At 40.2% G+C, this 24,093-nt stretch overlaps 2 protein-coding genes across 5 annotated transcripts in view; one reads left to right on the top strand and one right to left on the bottom strand.

The window, feature by feature from the left end:
* The window catches only part of GPC1 (glypican 1), a 288,288-nt gene extending 277,298 nt beyond the window's left edge, over positions 1 to 10,990 (top strand). Inside the window, exons 6-9 of the mRNA XM_042460161.1 lie at positions 665 to 784; positions 3,797 to 3,930; positions 5,960 to 6,135; positions 8,318 to 10,990. Coding sequence (XP_042316095.1) covers positions 665 to 784; positions 3,797 to 3,930; positions 5,960 to 6,135; positions 8,318 to 8,550 — 663 coding nt within the window. The 3' untranslated portion in view covers positions 8,551 to 10,990. The remainder of the gene's footprint in view (positions 1 to 664; positions 785 to 3,796; positions 3,931 to 5,959; positions 6,136 to 8,317) is intronic.
* A 2,182-nt stretch (positions 10,991 to 13,172) lies between these two features.
* The window catches only part of ANKMY1 (ankyrin repeat and MYND domain containing 1), a 100,676-nt gene continuing 89,755 nt past the window's right edge, over positions 13,173 to 24,093 (bottom strand). For 3 of the 4 annotated variants that reach the window (XM_042458270.1, XM_042458276.1, XM_042458272.1), the window contains one exon: positions 13,173 to 16,205. In XM_042458270.1, the coding sequence (XP_042314204.1) occupies positions 15,982 to 16,205 (224 nt within the window). In that variant the 3' untranslated portion in view covers positions 13,173 to 15,981. The remainder of the gene's footprint in view (positions 16,206 to 24,093) is intronic. The other variant, XR_006102947.1, reaches the window with a different exon arrangement.

Below are 24,093 nucleotides of genomic sequence, written 5' to 3'. Positions count from 1 at the left end.
TAAGATTTCAGGGAGCCCTGATTAACAAACCCTGGTCTAAGGACATTACAAGACTTGTTCTTATATCTTTTTTTTAATTTTTAAAGTAAAGGATAAACATTATTTGGACCAGATTATTATCTTTTCAGTAACTCATCTGGTAGAACAGAAGACTCAGAAGTACTGTCCCACACTGGACTTCTCAGATCATTGGCTGAATTTCAGCTTAATGGAGACTGGATTTGCAGAGTGGCAGTACATGTATTTGATTTGACGAAAGCCATAGATCAGTGCAGAGCACATTCTTTACATGTAAAATTTCCCCTGTTCAATCCCAACAACACCAGTAAAGCTGGGAAAAACTAGAACCCTGGGGATGTACTAAAGTAGATGGACCACTGGTCTGACTTGAAATAAAGGAACCCCTATATTTTTAAAGCAATATGAGATGTCTAGCAATTCAACAGAGCTGAGTGGGTGAGACAGAATAAATAAAAAGTTGGAGAGAAATATGCTGAATGGAGAAAATACAAGAGCTTGGAAATACTACTTTCTTGGATTACAAGTCCCATAATTCTGACTGGGGAATCAGTCAGTAGTAATACCAAAGTGTAAAATTTTCAAGCACTGGAAACTATTGTACTGCTCTGATGTAGTAGAGAAACTTGTTTTGCTTTTCCCTCAGACCTTTCAAGGCTGTGGAAATCCTAAAATCAACCCCAAAGCTTCCAACATTGAAGATAAAAAGAAGCGGGGGAAATATGTCAGTGAAGACAAACCTTCACAGCTTAGCTCAGAGAAACTTGTGAGTATGCAATGTCGGTCTTCAAATATTTTTAGACCAATTTGTGTGGTTCATTGTTAAGAAAGCTTGTTGAGTCTGCTGCGAGTGTCAATGCTTTAACAATCAACTGCAGTATTTATTTAGTGGATTTTGATCCTATCCTTTAACCAAGGAGCACAGACCAAGGTGGCCCTCATTATCTTCTCCTCACAGCAAACTTGTACAATGGACTGAGCTGCATGCTAGCAGCTGGCCCAAGGGCATCAAGTGAACTTCATGGCTGATGGAAGTAAGAAACTAGGGGCCCTTTCCCACTATGATTTAAAGCGATTTGCTGATCACTTTCTGTGTCCCTTGTTCCCACTGGAAACAGTTTCAGACTTGACTGTCATCGGTCTGACTCATGTTGAAGCAAAACAAATGCAAAAAAAAAAAACGCTCTTTTCAAACACTGGTTTTCTGGTGCTTCTTTTGGAAAAAAATATGAGGTGAGGAAGAAAAGGATCCAGCAGCTGGAGGGAGAAAGGGAGGCAGGATTCTCCCCTGGTCCGGGCCCTGGCCCCAGATACCTACAGGAAAGGGACTGGAAGCCACCCTGGAAGGACTGTGCCTCAGCTGCCCCTACTCCTCCTCAGAGTGCCTCGCCTGTAGGAGCCTTTCCCCAGCTTTGCCTTCAAGGGGAAAAGAGAAAAGGACCAACAGACCAGGCGTGCTTTCCCTGCTTCCACCCATTTGCAATCTTTGGGTCTCCCTCTTTGCAAGGGACCACCAGCAGCAGCAGACCTCCAGCCTCCTTCTCTGAGGCCCCCAAATCACTGAGAGAGGGAGAGGAGAAAGAATGCCTGCTGGGGTGAGCCAGAAAGCACAGTATTCCAGATAAGACCTTATCAGCATAGAATATAGTGAGATTATTGCATCCTTTTCCTGGCGAGATAAACACACATTTAACTTTAAAAATGGGTCTTACTGCATCACCCATCTGCAGTTTGTCTGCAGCCGATCTGCAACCTGGGCTTATCACATGGCTTTTTAAGCATGGGAAAATCTCGTCCTTGAAAAGCCATGGGATAAGCCTGGTCTGAGACAGGTGAATGCAGTAAGACCCATCTTTAAAATTAAATGCACGTTTATCCTGTTGGAAAAATGAGATAAAAGCCTATGCAATAATCTCCATAAATATAAAGTTTAAAAAATAAACAATTAAAAAAAATAAAAACATTACATATTAACATTTATTAAAAACTATATAAACCTTGATTGACATAATCTGGCAGAATTTAAAATACCAACCATCATCAGTGTGAAAAAGCCTAATGGCACAAAAACCCTTAATGATATTTTGTTGTTGTTAGGTACCCTCAAGTCGGCCTCAGCTCATGGCGACCCTGTGGATTAGATATCTCCAAGCCCCACTGTTCTCAACCTCTCTGCTCAGATCCTGCAGGCCCAACCTGTGTCTTCACTGATTGAGTCTAATCATTTGGCATGATGTCTTCCTCTCTTTCTACCACCTTCCACCTTTCCTAACATCATTGTCTTTTCTAATGATTCATTTTTTTCCCCTCATGATATGGCCAAAGTTCAACAGCCTCAATTTAGTCATATTGACTTCCAGATAGAGTTCAGGCCTGATCTGTTCTAGAAGCCATTGGTTTGCTTTCTTGACTGTCCATGGTATTCTTAGTAGTCTTCTCCAGCACCACATTTCAAATGAATTTATTTTCTTCCTATTGGCTTTTTTCACTGTCCAGCTCTCACATCCATAAATGGTGATGGGAAATATGATGGCTTGGATGATCTTTATGCATGATTATTCATAAGTTATTCAACTTGTCCGCTGCACAGGCCAAACTCATTTTTCCCATCACTCATCTTTTTAAAGAGTAATGAATATATAATGGCATAACCTTTTGTGGACTACAGTGCACTTTATTAGAAGGCATACTACTCAAATCTTTATGCCAAAATAGATTTCTTAGTCCTCAGAGTGACACGGGATTCTTCTTTCTTTTTGCTACACCACACTGTCATGGCTGCCCCTCTAGAAAGCAGAAGATTAGTTTACTAGCTGTTGTTAATTGCTGTTGGCTTTGACTTATGGTGATGCTATAAATGAAATACCTCCAAGACACCCAGTTATGAATGGCCCCAGTCAGGTATTGCAAAGTCAGGCCTGTGGCTTCCTTAGTTGAGTCTTTTTACCTATAATGCCTAATGCCTACTACTTTAACAAGCATTATTAGCCAGAATCCTGGTGGGAGTTATGAATGTGTAAGCAATGCAGTTACCTGGCAGCAGCCTGTCAATCAGGAAGCAGCTAACTGATGTTCCCACCTCCTGCCTGGTGCAACAGACAGAAACAAGTTCCTTTCACATTTCCCTCTCATGCCAGAGATCGCTTGTGCAAAAAGGAAGTGAACCATTAACCAGCTGCTTCTCTGTCAACAGGGAAATAGAAAACATTGATCACAGCAGCTGCTGCCTGGTAAGTGATGAGTGTAGGACTTTCACAGTCCCTATGTATCCCCCAAGCTAGGGGGCTACACAGGGATCGTGAATACAAAACAGTCATGAGTACATAACTCTAGGATACACATTTGTAACTGCCCAACAGGATTTTGGCCATTGTCTTTTCTAATGAGTCATGTCATCTCATGACATGGCAAATGTATGATAATCTGTTTCATTATTTTGCCTTCTAGAGGCAAAATAAGCCCTCAGCCCTGCCAAGACCCCAGCTCTTCTGCTCCCAAATCAGGGATTATAGATGCCTCTGTCCTTATCCCTCTTAGTTTTTTCTTAGAAGAACTTTGGGAAATGTAGTTTGGATAGCTTTCCCACTATCCAGCAGGTTTGGTAAAATGATTCCTATTCTGTACTATAACTGATAAGCATTCAGGCATCACAGGCCTGTATATCCTTTTTACTGGAATAACAGCTGCCCTAGAATTTTGGTTTGTGTCATCTAGATTAAGACCAAGGCTGCCACATTCAATGCTCCCTTGATCTTTAATTAAACTATTTTTTTGTCAGGTTTCGGATGCCAAAGGGAAGCTGAGGGAGATCAGAGACTTCTGGGTATCACTTCCAATCACACTTTGCAATGAAAAAATCTCATCTGGGTCTGTGAACGAAGACAGGTGCTGGAATGGGATGACCAAAGGCAGGTAGGAATGATTAACATGTGAAGTAGTAACCATGTGAAGAAAGGTTATCTGTTTGGCATGTATTAAATGCCCTCATACACCATTACATTTTGGAGCCTGGAAAGGTGATATTCCATAATGAAAAAGGATAAGAAAAAGGCACTGTCAGTTAAGAGAGAATGAATGATTTTATCTAATTGGAATACATTTTCATCCACGTTTAGACTGACACATCTAGGATCTTATATGGTCATGTGTAGTTTAAGGTTTTCATATCACCACCCCAGGACACACCATTGCATTGTGATGCCCCTCCCATGACTATTCATTGCTGGAGAAAAGCAGGGGTTCATTGGAGAAGCAACTGGCTTTGTACCTGTAGCCAGAGACAGTCCAAGGATGTCTTCAACCAAGGTCCTTTGGGGTTCTCTGCAGGCTTCAGCAGATGATGTCATCAATCTTTGTTTGGATAGGAGGACAACCCCCCCTCCCTTTTACACCAGCAGTGGAATGGCCATGAGAGCGTTTTTTGCAGCACAATGGCGTGAAGGGGCTTTGGAGATTGCATAGGGAGGAAGAGAACACCAACTTCTTCAAGGACCAAAATAATAGATACACAAGAATAAGGCAGATTTACACTTGCATATGTCACTAACAGGATGATAGGCACAAAAATGTTTTCATAACCAAAAAGTGGGGGGGGGGGGTTTGTCTCAGAGGCCCGTTACACAAGGGCAGGAAGCGATGTGGCAGCGCCGATTCTAGGGTTCCGGAGTGCGCAGAAACTGCTCCGGAACCCTAGTCTGTATGGACAGCGGCATCATTCCACACGGGGGCCGCCATGATGATGACGCTGGTGTTCAGTGACCAGACGTCACTGGTAGGGAGTGGCATCATGGCTTCCTGCTTGCTTCACTGCAAAAAAGAAGCTTCTGTAGGTGGCTTCTTTTTTACTGCACATTGTTGCCCCACGGTTTGGTTGCTGCGGCAACAATTCACAGCAAAGAGGGGTAGCGTTTCACCGCCAGTGTGTACCAGGATATAGATCCAGTTTTAATGTAATTATTACTTGGGAGGGTAGCCATAGGAATATGTTAGTTTTTTACCCCTCTCTCAGCCAGACAGGTAATTAGATCTTATATCAGCTTTGGTGACAAGCCAGCAGGCTAGCTTGGAAGGTATGGCACACACAGCTCACTTATACTTCTTTTTAAAACAAAGGTTTGATGCTGGCTTCTTTGAAAAAACTATAGTTTAAACCAGATATAGGATTTGTGTGGCCCAGAGGCCACATGCACTGTAGACCTTTCCAAGACCTCCAATGCCTCTCCCCAAAAACAATGGCCCTGAAATGGAAGGTTATGTTTCCAGAAGCCTCTAGGAGCCACACTTCTCCATTTTAAGGCTATGGGAGAGCAGACTCTTTTGGAGCCCAAAAGCTCTCTTATCTTATTTATAAATATAACCATTTGACCAGCAAGAAAAAGGGTAGGTGTGGCTCACATGGATCTGGGAGGGTAGCATATCGGGCAGGTGTGGCTCCTAGAACCTGTATGGTATCTTGCCTCTGATTTAAATTAACTGGAGTTCCCTTCCCTCATTCTGATATAACATGAAACTACAGTAGGTTAAGTTAAAGCACGGATGGGTGTTTGTGACACTCTGGCCTGTGTATAAATGTATTGTTTGCATTTCCCATTAATTTAGCCAGCAGAGCCAATGGTGAGAGTTGCATTCCATAAAAATCTGTAGTATGGTCATAGTTGTCCATCTCTTGGATTAAAAGCAAGAGTGAATGCTTCCTATCTCCTTATGGTCATCCCAGAGGGAGAGAGGAAAGAGGATGCAAACCAGGGAAGTATGTCAAGCTGACCACAGTTAATGCCTAACTGTGTGAAAGCCTGTGTGGTGCAATGGTTTGAGCATTGAACTACAACTCTAGAGCCCAGGGTTTAAATCCCTATTTGGCAATGGATACATATGGTGACCCTATGTCAGAAACAACTTGAAGGTGCACACTAAGAACAATGAATGCACATTCTCTTTACAGATATCTTCCAGATGTGATGGGAGATGGCCTAGCCAGTCAGATCAACAACCCAGAGGTGGATGTAGATGTCACCAAACCAGACATGACTATTCGCCAGCAAATCATGCAGTTAAAGATTATGACAAGTCGACTGCGTAATGCATACAATGGGAATGATGTTGATTTCCAAGATACAAGTAAGTACAGTGCTAAAAAGATGAATCAGTGTGGTGCTGCCAAGGTGGCACAACTTAACATGACCCACAGCTGAAAGAAAGAGGTCTGTAGTACTCTGGTGTTTATAAAACCAAAGGGAAACCAGCAGGATAGAAAACACAAAGGTGCAGAAGTATTAAAACAATGGTTCAAATACCTGGGAGAATGGGAATGTCTTTACCTGGCACTTTTTTTTTAAAAAAAAAGTGTAACATAGGCATCAAACAAGCCACTTTGTGGAGGGAATTGCACACATAGGAGGCCCACCTTTGAAAATGCCCAACTTTTGTAGGACCCTCCTTGCCCCATTTGGGGGAGGCATTCAGCGGAGGAGCCTTGGGGTTCAGGGAACTAAATATGGGGGGCTCCTACAGGTATCTTGGTTCCAAGCTTTAAAGGATGATGATGATCTTATATCCCACCTTTCTCCCAATACAGGGGCTCAAGGCAGTAAACAGCAAATTTAATGCAATACAATTTAAAAACAGTACAAAACCATTAAAATCTATAAATATAAAATTTAAAAAATAATTAAACAATTCAAAAAGTTAAAACAGTTACAAGTTAAAATGTAACATGTTGAAAATAGAAACCTTAAAACCAACACTTTGGTCTCTGAAATGGACTGATAGCCAGTGCAGTCAACAATGTAGCCACAGGGAGGCAAGCTTAAGGAATTCCCCTCCATAAGAATTCTGCCCTCCCCCCCAAAAAAACCCCAAATTTTCCTTCAGTTCCCAAATTTCTAGCAGTGGCGTTGCTTAAAAACTTCAATGGAGTATTCAGAACTGGAGTTCAGGCTTCCAAGGAAAAGGAACAAGCAAATTTACCAAGTGAATGTAAACATGGCAAAGAGTACCAGGTGTGGACAGTTTTCTTATTTCCTTATTTTTTAAATATTTTTTATTTTATTTTACTGTTACTTGTTTTACTTTCATTTACTTTTACTTTATTTACTTTATTTTATTTTATTTTTACTTTTTGTTTTTCTTACTTTCTGCAATGCTAGAAATTTGGGGAATGAAGGAAAATTTATATGGGGATCAAAATTCTTATTTTGGGAGACAATGCCCTCATTTTGCCCACACAGCTATACCCCTGGTGCAGATTTTGAATCACTAGTATTATAAACCAGTCCTTCTGCACTCTATTTAAAAGAGGAATTGTCATTCCTTGAGGCTTCCAGGAGAGGCAATTCCCTTTTTTCCCCAACAGAAAAACGGTAGCCTGTGGAGTTTGGTAAGGTCAAGCGTTGCAAAAACAGCCTCATATAGGGCTGCACTGTGCCCACTCCTGGAGCAGAAAGTGATACTTTTTACAAATTATTTAATCTAAAATATGCTGTCTCGTTCCTTTTTCTACTCTTTGGTGGTTGTCAAGACTGCAAATTCAAGCCCTTCCATAACAAATGGTAGAATAAGAAGAGCTTTAAACAGGTTTGCAGAAAATGGCTAAGATCCTACTTTATCGAGCATAGCATTAAGTGTTCCCCATGTGGAACTACATTACAGCACATGTCACCTCTGGTAATGCACTGTGATAGCACCCCCAGACCATTCAGTTGCTGCTGGAGAGCAGCAGGGATAGAAGACCAAGGTGATCTTCCTGGGTGATGTGCTGTGGTCCTCCAGAGGTCTCAGGATTATGTTATTGGCCTGTATCTGACTATGGGAACATAGAAGCCAGACACTTCCCCAACCCACCCTTCTATCTCTCCACCAGAGAAAGACTGGTGGGGATGGTTATCACTGTGACAGGGAATGTGCTGGAGGACCTTTGGACACTGCAGAGGGAGGAGAATACTACCCACAACAGTGACCAAAAAATAGACATGTAAACATAAGGTGGACTTAGGACTTGTATATGTCACTAACAAGATATAGCCAAGCAGATTTGGCCCTTCCCCCTTTTCCACTGCTGAAGCCCATCTTCCACAGCCTTCTTCTGACTGGTTGACTGTGGGTGACACTGGGAGCAAGGCATGCAGCGAGGTAGTCCCATCATCAAGTAGAGCCCTGCATACCCGCTTCTTCATCCCTTCATTCGGCATCATGGCATCATGTGCTGTTGCAATATGCACCAAGGAATGCCACAGACATCATGAGCTAACACAGATTAAGCTTTTAATGTCAGCAGCCCTTATCTGAACTCCCTCTTCAACAGGTGATGACATCAGTGGCTCTGGAAGTGGCGACGGTTGTCCTGATGATGTATGCAGCAAAAGACTGTCCAAGACAATTAGCACCAGGCTGCCAGAGGTACACGCTATGCCTAAACAATCTGGACAAGGCGTCGGGGGAAGCAGCAGCAGCAGCAGTAGCAGCATACTTTTGCCTTCTTCCTTTCTTTTATTACTTAGTCTGGCTGTGGTTGCAAGGCAGCACCTGTGGCGATAATTTGTTTATGCAGCCACAAAAGAGACTGTGGTGGTGGAGGTCTCAAATTTGCCAAAAATGTGGACATATTTAATTCATCTTGGCAAAATGAGAGAGATAAAAAGTTCTTGATTGTTTGTGATAACCTGGCAGTGCTAGAGCTGGTCTTTTTTTCCCCCCCAAATGCTGGGCCCTTTTTTCTGTACCTCATTATGAAGAGAAAGGAAAGAAAGTCATTAATTTGCCACAAAGAGGCACCCAAGGGGATACAAAAGATCTTGACAGAAAGGTTTAGGGGAAGGAGGGGGACGCAAATGACCCTCAAGGCTTACCATTTTTATTGACTGCAATAAATTATGCAAGTTATTTCGTATTATTTAACTGTGGCCAAGACTGTGCTACTTATGTTTGGAACAATACACCTTTTTAATTTCAAGATTTTCAGAGGTCTATAACAGGGGGTCAGTTCATAATTTTCCATTAAGCCAAGTGGCAAAGAGTCTCTCCTTTACTTTGATGTAGGAGTACATATTCTGTACAATTCCAGTTAGCAAAGGGATTCATTATCTTGGAGTGGAGTGAGTGTTTTAATTTGTGAACATATTTGTCTGCTAACACTAGTAACTGAAACCACTTAATATTTCTCTTACATCTGAGTAAATTGGAATGAGACTTTGGTTTTGTGTGGTTTTGAAAATAGCAATCAAATTGGTAAAATGCAATACAGAGTTGTAATATGCAACATTTGTGACAGAATTATGCATGGGAGACTGTTGAGAAAGCTCTCTTTCAGTCTGAGGCTGAACATCTTCCTTCCTGTTATTAACAGGGACAACAGTCACCTTTTACCAAAGGATAAGTTGTGAGGTTTTGTGTACTATTACTTGTGTTATCAAAGTCTAAGAGTGATAACTGAACAACCCAGGGAACAGTTAGGTTCTAACAAACATTCCTGGAAAATGTATTTGGATGTAATATCAGATTTTCAAGTTACTGCTGGTCCTGCCTATTCCCCATCAATTATCTTGATGGGCATCAAGTAGACCAAAGCCATATTTTGCATAATCAAACATGCTACCCTTTTTTACTTCCTCTAGCAAAGTTAATTCTATGTTTCTAGAACCATTTTGTAGTACAACCTCATTCCTTCACCTGATTTTCTTTTTAATAATAGTTGCCAGGTATGTTGTCTGATACCTGTTTGGCTAAAATGAGGTTGAGGAAGAAAGGCAGTCCAACCACAGATCTACATAAAAATATACAGATGACATATTTCTCTGTTGGGGCAGTTTCGCTTACTAGACCTACAGCCATAAGCATATTTTCTTTTTTCAAAAATACTTAGTATATCATGATAATCCTGTTGATTTGACTGAACAATTGAAAGCTCTTGATGTGGACTTTGCTGTTAATTCAGTTTGCATCACATTACCACTTTCCTTTTGGGGAGCAGGAGGTGTGTGAAAGTATACTTTTTATTTTAAAAAAATAATATAGGCTTTGCACAAATGTTGAGACATTTTTACTGTGTGTCTTGCATCAAAGACAAATGTTGTGTTTCTTAACAACAGCATCCAAAAATGCATACTCAGTTACAAGTAAGGGGAACATTTCAAGTACAGTACCATGGCATTAGAAATGATGAAACAGTAACCAAGCAAATGAATTCAGCCATCCTTCCCATTCCTGGTTCCACCTGGGTTCTATGCAGCGCAGAGAAAATTAGTTTCCTAGTCACTCCACTCACTATTGGAGATTGCCAGTAGCATTGGTTGAGTTTTGAAGACATCATATCAAAATTCAGTTCCAGCATGATTCCTTTATTCCAAACTGCACCTGCTTTGCACACATTATTTTCAATCCCTTGTGAGTAGAACCACACCCTATCTACTTTTCTTATCGATCTAGTCAATCTGCAGTTAGTTCTCCACATTTGTAACTTTTAATTTTGCAGATTTGATTATTTGTATGATTAATATGTTCTCTCAAGGAATCTCTAGGTTCCTCCAGCACAACTCTAACAGATGTTCACCATAGTTTTACTGGAGGATCTAGAAATTACTAGAGAAAACACTTCTCTAGGCATCAGTGGATCCTCCAGCATGATTCTAAAGTCAACTTCTAGAAGATGTTGACCCCAGAGTTGATCTGGAGGACCTAGAGATTTCTAGAGAGGTGTTCTCTCAGATAAAAAAAATAGTGTTTTTTATTTGTGGTTTTTCTACTTTCACGGTGGTGCCGTATCCCTAAACCCAGCAAATGTGTAATACCCACTGTAGTTATTTTTGGTTGCAGTTACACCATTCTTAAAATAATTCCCAATACAAATGAGGCTGAATGGAGGACACCTGGCTGAATGAAACTACGTGTGAAAGGGATCTAGGAGTCCAAGTAGACCACAAGTTGAACATGAGTCAACAGTGCGATGCAGCAGCTAACAAGGCCAATGCGATTTTAGGCTGCATCAATAGAAGTATAGTGTCTAGATCAAGGGAAGTCATAGTGCCACTATATTCTGCTCTGGTCAGGCCCCACCTGGAATACTGTGTCCAGTTCTGGGCACCACAATTCAAAAAGGACATTGAGAAACTGGAGAGTGTCCAAAGGACGACGACTAAAATGGTGAAAGGTCTGGAAACCTTGCCCTATGAGGAACGACTCAGGGAGCTGGGGATGTTTAGCCTGGAGAAAAGAAGGTTAAGAGGTAATATGATAGCCCTGTTCAAATATTTAAAGGGATGTCATATTGAGGAGGGAGCAAGCTTGTTTTCTGCTGCTCCAGAGACTAGGACCCAGAGCAATGGATGCAAACTGCAGGAAAAAAAGATTCCACCTCAACATTAGGAGGAACTTCCTGACAGTAAGGGCTGTTCGACAGTGGAACACACTTCCTCGGAGTGTAGTGGAGTCTCCTTCCTTGGAGGTCTTCAAGCAGAGGCTGGATGGCCATCTATCAGGGATGCTTTGATTGTGATTTCCTGCATGGCAGGGGGTTGGACTGGATGGCCCTTGTGGTCTCTTCCAACTCTACGATTCTAGGCATGAAAAGCGAACACCCTGCCTCCTTTGAATGTAAGCTCAAATACCAGAAAAGTGAAGTGCCACAGTCAAATAGTGTTGCATATATGGCCTTTTATTTAGAGAAGTCAATGGTTATACACAATGTGGGAGGAAAAAATACAACTATAATTTCATTTCACGTTAATGAAAATGTTCTGCCAACCTGCTGGACAGCTGTAAACTCACATCATTCAGGGCTCTATGTAAGATTCCAACTATAAATGTAACACTATCAATCTGTCAGTTTAAAAGCCTGCCAAAATCAAATCTAAACACAGAAGAGTGTTTTCTGTTTTGGGATGGTCAAATTTTAGAGCAAAAACAGTATATAGATAAGGACACATAATTTTCCACTTATTTTCACCTTGTTTCTCCCTTTGATATGCAGAGCTTCAAAAAGTTACTTTCCTGGACCATAGATTACAGAATTATGCAGGAAGTAAGGCCACTGGCAATGCTGAGCTAAGAGAGTATGGGGGCAGTGGTCCAAAAAATCCAAACCTTTCCAAGCTCTGTAAACACGTTTCTTCCAACTAGATTCCCAAATCAAAAAGCTGACAGTCCTGGGCAGGAGGCAGGCTTAGTTCCATGTGCCCAGAGGCGCCTTTTGTTGTAAAAAATCTGACAACCCAATCCTCTTTATACACAATGGGGAAGACCCAGACTCAAACGCCTCTGTCGCTGTCAGATGTAGTTTGAGTCTAAGTGCGTTGATAGGAGCTATATCTCATGCTCATGGGATCAGAAATCTTTAAAAAAAAAATTTTTTTTTAAACAGTTGTCTTCAAGATAGTAGAGTTGTGTTTCAAGGTTTAAAAGCACAAAGCCATGGTGTATATGTATATTGGCAGATTTAATAATTGGACAAACAAATGTAACACCAGGGCCCCATGCATAACTCTCAACCAGAAACCAGAATCATGGAAGTACAGCATATTCTTTTTGTGCCATAATATCTATTTCAGCCAAGGGCAAGGGTTAATAGAGGCTTTAAGAGCACTAGTATTTATCCTTTACAATTGACAAACAACCTGTTGTTTTCTGGTGGGCTTGTTAGGGATTTAAAGTACAAATATATTTAGAACGCACCTTGGCTTTAAAAAGAGAAACAACAACAATGTGCAGTTCTGTCTGAAAAGCTAAGATTTATCTTACTTATGGGCACACTTGGCCATTTATATATTTCTTTTGGTTACCAAGGTACTTGTAACTATCTTGCACTGTTGAACTATGTTCTTTGAATCCTTGTATAAATAAAAAAAGGCTGGAGACTTAAATCTATGTGGCTGCCACTTGCAACAAGATATTGTTTGATTTCATCTGCTTTTATATAGTTTCACCAGGCTTCCATCGGAAATATTAAAGTATGTACCAGCCTTCATATAATAATAATATCATGGAGAAGTAATTTGATATGGTGTGCCAAAATATATGCCCTAGCCAGAATCAGCACAACCATTCAATAGGTACTGGCTGTGCCTCAAAAACACTATGTTGACAAGTATGTCTATGTCTATTTAATCATAGTCTTTATAACTTTATTTAGAATCACAACCTTAATGCTAAAACTTGGGAGGCATTGATGAGTCACTTAGCATCTTTTTTACATATGATACAAAAACTTCCATTTTCTATAAGTGGTCAGGAGGCCCTGTGGGAAACAGTTTGTGGTACCTAAAAATATGTTTTTGTAGCTCCCTCTGCTAGAAGAATGTTATCATAATGGGCAGATTTAAAGTTGATGGACACTAATATGCATGCATAGTGATGTTTCATAGAAGTTTTGTGACTCTGCCAGCCTATGTGCATGCAGGACTCTTAAGTACCACAAACAGCAGCCTTAAGCATGACAACTCTCTGCTGGCTTGTGGCCCAAATATTCTGGGCTGGCTTTGTTTCACAGTTGAAAATTGAGTACTGTGAGCCAAGCAGCAGCCACGCATGGATGGGCTAGCACATGGTTAAGAGCTTTCATGGTGCTCTGACATAGTTAATAGTTTTAGTATACAGAGATAAAGGAGAAAGAAGTTACCACATTCCAATCAGTTATCAGTTCCAAGTCAAGTTAGGAATGAAGTTAACAAAGTATGCTAAATTATCTTACAAATGAAGGGAACAGCAATTTTGGATGAAAAGTGCTCACTGCAAAAGTTCCTACACTTGTTTCAGTGAAGACTACAATGGACTGTAATATCCCATCCAACAACATAGATCCCTTACTGGCTTTTTCCAGGAGCACAGAAGAGTCCAGAGGCAGAGGTAGTACATCCATCCAGTAGCTTGGGTCTGCACTTTGTGTGATAAAGCAGTTGTCCCAATCTGAACCACCTGTTGAATAGGGCAGGAAGAGGCTCCAGCATAGTCCAGATAGTTGACATTGTTCAGAGAACAAGTATTCACTAGCCCACTGCTTGTGACAAAAGGTAACAGATCTTTGCTGTGCTCAGGGTTGAAGAAATCAAGGCCACAGAATTTCCAGATCTGAGGCCCATCTAAATGTGTATGTTTCTATCAGGAATGCCAAATGGGAGACTTTCCTTGTGAAGCACTGTTTCTATTTCTATAACTGAAGATCAGGCAAATAAGCCAGTAAGGGATCTATGAGATAACATAGGAATATCCAGAGTGGGCAACCAATCTAGAAAACAGTTTTGTCCCTCTCCTCTGCAATCTGCTACATGCTACACTGCCTCAAAACTGGAAGGGGTTTTTTTTTTTGGTCATTTTTTCCATTGAAACCAGAAGCGACCAGAAGTTCACTTCCAGATTTGGGGAGGGGGGAGGCAGGGAAGTGTGTGCATGCACACAGACACACATGAAAGGGCAGCTTTAGGGAAATGCTTTATGACACAATTTCACATGGAATAATATTTCTTTAAGTTGCTACACAAACTTATCTGAGTGTAATCCCAGTTAAAGTCAATAGGGCATACTTTGGAGTAGATTTCAAATTGTAGGCTTCAATTTATAACCACTGCTAAAATAAGGAACAAAAATATATTGTTTCAGAAAAATATATAGATTTTATTTTGTAACATTTAAAATCTACTGCATTATAAAACACAAAACATATTAAACAACTGGCTTGTCCAGTCCAGTGCTATACTCCTGGGACCACAATCAGCAGCCTTAAGCATGACAACTCTCTGCTGGCTTGTGGCCCAGAAATTCTGGCCTGGCTTTGTTTCACACTCAGCTGCAAACAGAAACAGACACATTCTGAGCCCACCCTTCGCCAAGCCCCACTGAGAGCAGTAGGTTGTGAAACTACAAAAGTCAACAATATACTGTACATTTGTTGAGATGCAATACATGTTGAGTCCACTTTTGAAAACAATGGTTTCAGCCAATAATACTGCCCAGTGTTTTCCAACTCAAGTTAGATTTCTCATATTAGAAAAGAATTTTAGCCACAGAATCTTCCATCCTGATACTTCATATCCCAAGGATTTGATCCTGAAGTCAATAAAAGCTCACAGGATTAAAGGCTAGGAACTGAATGTGTCTAGGATCTTATTAGATCAGATCTGTTTATATTCCTACCAAATCTATAGAAAGAGTCTCTTCTACCCACTTTCTGTTCATATCTACTATCAATGAAGAAAATGGCTACATCTCCATAAGGTATTCAGAATCATTGAATGGGCAACTTGGGAGCCCAAAAAAAGAGAGAGAAAGAGTATCAGCAGTTGGCAAGCAAAGTCTATATTGTTGTGGTGACTGAGGTTCGAAACAGATGAGCCAAGTAAGCTGGTTTCTGGCCGCATTCGGGCACAGCATTTACATGACACACGCCCCAAGCGCAGCCAGACACTGCACTGAGGCCGCATCTTTTACAAAGAACCAGGCTAAAAAAGAATGGTAAAGTACAGCTCCTTTTGCCGGTCTGGTTCAAAACTATCGCGATGGCCCAAATTGGGGCACATCGTGCCGGAGCAGCCACAGTCCACTTTTTCGGGCCCATCTGTTTTGGCCCCAAGTAGCATACCAAGAACATGCTATCTGATTTATATGTAAGAAGTTCATGCCAGAAGTTGAAGATCTAGAAAGACAAGACAGTGGTTGAAAAACAAGAGGAGCTTTACAATTCTGTACTGCATCTTCAGGAGACCCACCACAGAATCCCAAGGCTATACCTGGTGAACTGTTTATGCATTCTTATTTTTTAAAAAAATATGAAAAGCTTTGGTTTCATAACTATCAGATTCATTTTGGGAAGATGAACATTTCACTACTATGAATAGAATTACCTGGCATCCCTTTATAACCACAGTAAGTAGATTTCGACACCTACATACGATTGCTTCAGTTTTATCTTCTAGTTATCAGTTTTTATCTATTTTTCATATAACATTTCCCAAATCAAATTATACCAGGACAAAGTAACAGTATTTAAATGAAACTATAGTTTCCAGTATAAGGAAGATCCGCAACACTGCTACTCTTCTCAGGCTTTCGTTGTGAACTGTCTTCTTTGAACTTCTCTTCTTTCTTCTTTTTCTCATCTACTTTTTTATGTCTCGTGACTGGTACCTCCTTTTTTTCTTTTACTTCCTTTGCCTTTCTGGATGGAGAAGTTCCTTTGCCTTTTGCCACTCTATGCTTACGGATCCGCACTACCAAAAATATGAAAATATATAATTGGCATTTTGTAAAGCAGAGTATTACAGATACTTCTATGGTAATCCTATGCAAATGTACTGAATTAGAGGGGATGGGAATAAAATGATTATTCAGTGCACAGTGTGTTCTTGGTTTTAAATTACACTTCTTTTTCTTTTATTCAGTTATATCCCACCTTTCTCCCACTACATGGACTCACTACTCCTGTCTGTCTCTTCGCTTTTTAGACAGTTAACCCCATGAAATTACTAGTACACATTTTTTTTTCACTTGAGAGAATTCAAGACCATTCTTTAAATGCTGTTTGCATCCCTTTTTCTGCTTAACAATGAAGCACAAAAGGCCCAAGTTCAAGTCTTTAGAATGTAAAATTGTACCAACAAGGTATTATGTTATGACCACTATATGACCACTATGACAAACCACTGCCTAAAATTACTTTGCTCTGTCTTGTCAGTGATCCAGTTCATGTTTGCCCAATACAAACATGCCAACATACAAAACCATGCAATGTGCTTTGCCTCATGCTATGGCAACAGTGGTGGCCTTTCAATGGTGTGAGGAGCAGTGTCAACATCTAATGCCCCATTAACCACCAGTCCTTAGTTTAGAAGTACATGCTGCACAGAAAACCTATGAGCAACAAATTTTCTTCCCATATTAATCAGAGTTGTGTCTATGCACTGCAAATCTCATCTATGAGCACACAAGCCTAAAAGGAATTGGAAGATGTTAATTCTGGTTTAATATTGCAAAGAAATAAAAATACAGTATGCAAATAAATAATCACAGGGCAAGAGAATTGTGCAGAGTAGCACTACTGAAAGGACAAATAAAAGGAGGTAAATAGTTTGCTGTGAAATTTGTAGCCTTCTTGCAAAAAAAAAAAAAACTACCCCTTGATTGTCATGTGACTAAATACAGTGCACACTAGCCATTTTACTAACAATCATAATTCAGCTGCCAAATATCCATGTTTTATCCATGCTAACATACTTTCCAATTCACCTTTAAGCTTATCTCACGGGGTTTAGAGGGCTTCCTTCTGAATGATCTAAAGAGCTTGGAAGGATAGGAGGAGACAAAAAAGAGCACAGAACTATTTCCTCTAGTCTCTTTTCAATCTTTTAGAAAACATACAAAGCAGCACAAAATGATCACTGTAATGAAGATGATTGAAATCTTCATTACCTAGCTCACCAATATTCACAAGGCCAAAAGGCAGACCAGGGCTGTCAGACCACTCATGGGTTCCCTAAACACTGACCAAAGCAACATGAGGGCATATGAAATTTGCCGGAGGCAAGGAAGATCATTCCTAGAAAAGGGGGGTTGATTGACCTTTTGCACACCAGCCCTCCTTTCTATAAATACCTGATGCTGTGATGCAGTGGACAAAGAAAAAAGCAGAGGGGACAGAAAGGTATGAAAAGCAGCATCCAAAGTGACCTCTGCAAAGTCCTGTCACAACTGCTTGTCACATGGCAGGAAAACACTGGATGCATCATTGAATATCCTGCTCTCCATACCCTCAAAACCCCTTAGGTTGGTGCACCTGCCTATCTTCTGCCTATCTTCTATGATTCAGGGGAAGGGGCATTAAGGCGGTTTCTGCAATGGTGCCAGAGTTATGAACATGAACTGCAATATTTATGATGCTGTAAGTAATTTATAAATTTAAAATTACTGAACAGGATGTCAGTCAGAGTAAACAAATAATCAGGATCTTCTTGCTTGTGCACAGTCAAGGTTAAGAAAACCACCTATGAGAATCCAGAACACCCCTGCTCACATCTCTTTTAACCATGAACCTCTGGGCACATTTATTAAGCTGCCATCTCTCAGCATCAGTCACAATCCTATCTTAAATACAGTAGACCCTTGTTATATGCTGGGATTTGGTTCCAAGATCCCCTGTGTATAACAAAATCCGTGTATACTCAAGTCCCATTAAATATAATGACATAGCAAAATCGTGTCCCTTATAAAAATGGAAAAGCAAGGTTTAATATTTGAAATTTATACTTTTTTTGAACATTTTCAAACTGTGGATGCTTGAATCCGTGTATAAAAAATCTATGTATAAGAAGGGCTGACTATATATGGACAATTATCCAGAACTTAGAAAATTTCACCCAGCATGGCTGAACGCCACAGATTTCCAGATTAATGCTCAATAAATGATGGAATGTATTTCTGACTGAGGGTCCTTACTGCCAAATTCAGTAAGACAGAAAAGCCCCAAGAGAAGAAGGATTATGATCAGAAGAAATGCATCACATGACTCTATGTAGACTGCCTTGTTCTAAAGAAACAAGAAAATGGTACAGGCCTTGCCTGATATGGAGTAACAGAATAGGGGGATCTATTTGCTCAGCAAGAGGGCCTCAGGTAGCCAGGGTCCTTTCAGAATGTCAGTCCCTTTAGGCCTGAAGGCTGATACACCCTCCATATACCATAGTGGCCTATTGTTGGAAGTTGTCTGGTAAGGGTTTTATGAGTCATTTCAATACCCTTCTAATTTAATTCTACTCTAAACATTTTATTTTCTGGTTTAATATACTATTATTTAAGATGACCTCCATCAGTAACTTACTGATCAACAATGACTTACCAAGTCCTTTGTGACTTACTGATCCAGCTAGCTAAATCTGTGCAAATTGAGAGTCCCACTGAATTCAATGAAATTTACTGCCAGGTAAGTAGATATGGGACAATTATCGTCCAGTTAGTCTGACATCAGTACTAGGAAAGATTCTGGAGCAGATCATTAAACAGAGAGTCTGTGAACATCTAGAAGGCAATGCCATAATCACAAAAAGTCAACATGGGTTTCAGAGAAACAAGTCATGCCAGACAAACCTAATCTCTTTCTTTGATAAAATTACCAGCTTGGTAGATGAAGGGAATGCTGTGGATATAGTATATCTTGATTTCACTAAGGCCTTTGACAAGGTTTCCCATGACATTCTTGCAAAGAAGCTTGTAAAATGTGGGCTAGACAAAGGAACTGTTAAGTGGATCTGTAATTGGTTGACTGGCCGAACCCAAAGGGTGCTCAACAATGGCTCCTTTTCATCCTGGAGAGAAGTGACTAGTGGGGTCCCACAGGGCTCTGTCCTGGGCCCAGTGCTATTCAACATCTTTATCAATGACCTGGATGACAGAATTGGGAGCATACTTATCAAATTTGCAGATGACACCAAATTAGGGGGAATAGCTAATACCCCAGAGGACAGGATCAAGATTCAAAATGACCTGAATAGACTAGAAAGCTGGGCCAAAGCTAACAAAATGAAATTCAACACGGAGAAATGTAAGGTATTGCACTTAAGGCGGAAAAATAAAATGCACAGATATAGGATGGGTGACACCTGGCTGAATGAAACTATGTGTGAAAGGGATCTAGGAGTCCAAGTAGACCACAAGTTGAACATGAGTGAACAGTGTGATGCGGCAGCGAAAAAGGCCAATGCTATTTTAGGCTGCATCAATAGAAGTATAGTGTCTAGATCAAGAGAAGTAGTAGTGCCACTGTATTCTGCTTTGGTCATGCCCCACCTAGAATATTGTGTCCAGTTCTGGGCACCACAATTCAGAAAGGACATTGAGAAACTGGAGCGTGTCCAAAGGAGGGTGACAAAAATGGTGAAGGGTCTGGAAACCATGCCCTATGAAGAGCGACTTAGGTAGCTGGGGATGTTTAGCCTGGAGAAAAGAAGGTTAAGAGGTGATATGATAGCCCTGTTTAAATATTTGAAAGGATGTCATATTGAAGAGGGAGCAAGCTTGTTTTCTGCTGCTGCAGAGAACAGGACCCGGAACAATGGATGCAAGCTACAGGAAAAGAGATTCCACCTGAACATTAGGAGGAACTTCCTGACAGTAAGAGCTGTTCGACAGTGGAATGCACTCCCTCGGAGGGTGATAAGAGTCTCCTTCCTTGGAGGTCTTTAAACAGAGGCTGGATGGCCATCTGTCGGGGATGCTTTGATTTGGATTTCCTGCATGGCAGGGGGTTGGACTGGATGGCCCTAGTGGTCTCTTCCAACTCTACGATTCTATGATTCTATGCTGCATCCATTACTAACAAGTCCATTATTCATGGATGAGAAAAGAGATAAATCTGAAGTTTTTAGGGCTGCAACTAGCAAAGTCAAACTGTTAGAGTAGACGTTTTCAGTTGCTTTAACCATCATGTATTCACTAGTTCCTGGGCTATTTTGATTCCTGAATCTTTCCTGTAAACATTTCATGTGTATCATGTAAAGCAAGATAACAAATTAAATGAGTGAAAATTTAGCCTGGAAGTACTTGAACACAGAATAGTGGCCTGATTAAAAAATTGTTCTTTTAAATCATAAATGCCACTGACTCCCGCATGCAAAACATGCTGTGCCACTGATTTTTGCAAACCACAATTCTTGATCGGGAGTAGAGCAGAGATGTTCAGAAAAATGAACATCTGCAGAAAAAGTGTTCTGAATATGTTTATTCAAAACATTTCTAATTAGGCATTCTCCACCCCTGAGTCACAAACTGATCTTTGTATCCAGACAGTTATTGCTGCACTTGCAGGAGATCAGTGTCTAATAATAATAATAATAATAATAATAATAATAATAATAATAATAATAGGATTTATTTATATGCCACCCAATCACTGGGAATCCAGGCGGCTTACAACAGAGAGGATAATAGACGGTTCCCTGCCCTCAGGCTTACAATCTAAAAAGACACGACACAAAAGGAGAAGGGAATGGGGAGGGGGGGAGGGGATCAGGTCCAGCATTCTTCTCTCCCTCTGAGGCCTGGACCAAGGCAGGTGGATCAGAGGGAGGGCTCTTCTTCAGGCGAGCCCTGATGGAGCTGGGCCAGCCTATTTAGGTGAAATAAACACACCATTCCTTAACCAGCAAGGTATTTGGAGGGGGAATGAATGAACAGTGTACATGTTGTCAGGGAGGGTGGAAAGAAGACAAGAAAGATGCAGTTCAGTGACAAAGTAACTGAATAGATATAAAATGAGAACTCAAGTTTTTGGATAACTTTTTCCAAGCTGAAGATTTAAAGTACCACCAGTCACCAATTGTATTATGAAAGGTAGAAAGCAGTAGAAAAAGAAGACTGCATGCCAGATGACTAGACCCAATTAGCAAAATTACAGGTCTGAATTTACAAGACCTAAACAGAGCAGTGGAGGGTAGGGAGGCTTAGAGATGTCTCATCCACAGGGTTGCCAAGCTTGACTTGAGAGCAGTTAACAACAGGAACAACTTTAAAATGACAAAAAGTCCACTTTTGAAGGAACTAATAACAAAATATGCTCCATTAAATCAGTGGTGACAATCCCATCCCATTTTCTATAAGTCATGTGCTTGATTCTGCAAAGTAATAACAATTAACCAATATTATTGCTGTTAGTAGCAGTGAATTAATCTATCAATTTGTTCTTTTTAACATTAAATAATTACTTTTCAAGCCCATCATACCAACAGGTGATATTAGTCAACCTTATAATATTGCTACATCTTACACCAATGAACTGCTTTTAGCACCTGAAAAAGTGATCAAGGACTAGCAAGTATTAGTATAGTGGGAGCCCACTAAGAAGTAACCATAAAGATGGATTACAGTGCAACAGATGAGCTTTGCTTCCCTACTGGCTTTACCCTTCCCTTTCTGTTTGTTTCCATTCCTTCCCTTTCTCCATTCTTACCAAAGAAAAACTGCAGTCTCCACAAATGCAGTGAACTGTCTTCCCCTTGACCAATCTATGAAAGTAGCTCAGGAGAAGAAAGCAAAAAGACCTATGAATGTGTTGAAAATTACTGGAAAAGAGAACATGTTCATTCTATTGTCATTCCTTTTCCCTTTTGGAGAAATGAAAAAGCTAACGGGAATGGCAAAGTGATGGGAGCAAAAGTGAATCAGGAATCGGAGTCTTTTAGTCATGCATGCCTTTTTCTGTCCTTGTCTCATGAAAAAAAATCAGGAAAGGGAAAGAAAAGGAGAGAGGGGATTCACAGTGGAGGAGGAGACAGCTGATATTCACGTGGTCTGTTTGTGCTGGTAGGTTGGGAGTTGTCAGCCCTTAAAGTGTATTGCTGTGTTGCCATTTTCATTGAAACTAATTGTTTGGCTGTCTTTTTCCTATTCCAGTTCCCAAGAGGCAAAAGCAACAGAATTAAACTTGAGATGGAGGCAGAGGGTATAGGTATATCACTATCATTTTGTTTATTACCTCTCAGCAATCTTTTGAAGATTTCTATAAAAGGATCCAAAGTGTTCACCTACTCAAGAAGCTCACCCTTTAAGTAGGTTTGGTTCATCTTCATTTTCTTTACTGCCTAGTAACACCCATGCAAGTGGTCCAGGAGTCACTTCCTTCACTCTAAATTAGTTTTATTTCACTTCAACAATGACAGCATGTAGCCAAATTTAATCGTTTCCATACCATCAGTAAGTCACTGTGCCCACTACAAAGATCCTGAAAATTGGGAATCCTGCAGTAAAGCAGAATGAAGTTTGTCTCTCACATGCGCACACGCACATATGTACCATGCAGTTGAATCAGCAATAGGTTGGGGAAACAATGGCTGCAAACCAACATATAAAAACAAACACACTCTCACTGATAGACAATCAGAAAGGGGTAGAGATTTTCATGCATTTTTTGCAGCACTGCCTCTGAAAGTATTACTTTTGCACACACCACAAAGAATTACTATCATTTGGCATTGTCCTATTATAAATGTATAATGTGACAAAGTATGTACCCCAGAACTCATGATTTCCTTTATCTATCTTGTGGCAAACTGCAAAGTCTAGCTTCTCACCTTGTAATTTCTAAAATACATGAATGTCTCCTTTGCCTAGTTCAATCTAACCAGAAAAAGAATTCTGTGAGCCTAACAAACAATGTCACCTCTTTATATTCTCACCAAGCCTATCTGAAATGCTGTATCTATACCACATGCTCTGCTTCTATACAAGCAATCACACCGCTATAACACCACTAAAGAGCAAATGCATTTGAGGATATAAAGCTCCAATGGCTATTTTTTGAATAATGGTGAGACAGAAGAACACCCAGTTGTACAAAGAAACAGCTAGTTGTAATGAGTTACTCATGCATTAGTCGTGACAGCTTATAACATAAAAATAGAAAATATCAATAAAAATACCAGCATTGGAAAACAATAAGCGAGTAAAACATAGGTACCAAAGCAATGATTAACCCACTAATAATTGTCATAAGTAGAAGTACAAAGTCTTGGCAAAAGAGAAAACAGCAGCAAACATTTACAATTAGCAACTATTTGAAATATTTGAAGAAACGCCCTGCCCAAAAAAAGCAAACCACATGAAAGAGATCAGGATGACAATTTACTTACATGACAAAAGTGATGCAGATGCTCCTTCATCAGATTCAACTGGCGATGTACCATCTTTTGCAAGTAATAAAACAAGGTGCAAAGACATTTCAGAATGTTCAACGGTAAGACAATACTACAAGTGCCTCAAAGAAACGGTGCCCTCTATGTAAGGGCCAAATACAGTAACTTCTACAAGAGTCTTCAAAATAAACAATTTTTATTTATTTTATCACAGTGATTACATTTACAAGGATTCTGATCATTTTATATACATTTCTAAAGCGTGATTTAGGCCATAACATCAGCATACATAATACAGTACAGCAAACAGAAATTAAGAGTTTTAAATCCAGTGTTCACATTTTGTATTTACACAGATATTTCCTTAGACATTATGTTTAACAATGAACTTCATTTTAAAATACAGCAAACAACCTTTTTTAAGGGAAAAGGTTAATAAATAATAAATAATAAAATTTTTATTTGTATCCCGCCCTTCCAA

The sequence above is a fragment of the Sceloporus undulatus genome, chromosome 3, assembly GCF_019175285.1.
Source record: "Sceloporus undulatus isolate JIND9_A2432 ecotype Alabama chromosome 3, SceUnd_v1.1, whole genome shotgun sequence".
Classification (NCBI taxonomy): Eukaryota; Metazoa; Chordata; class Lepidosauria; order Squamata; family Phrynosomatidae; genus Sceloporus; species Sceloporus undulatus.
The sequence above is the reverse complement of the archived record's forward strand: the minus strand, read 5'-3'. Positions and strand labels throughout refer to the sequence as shown.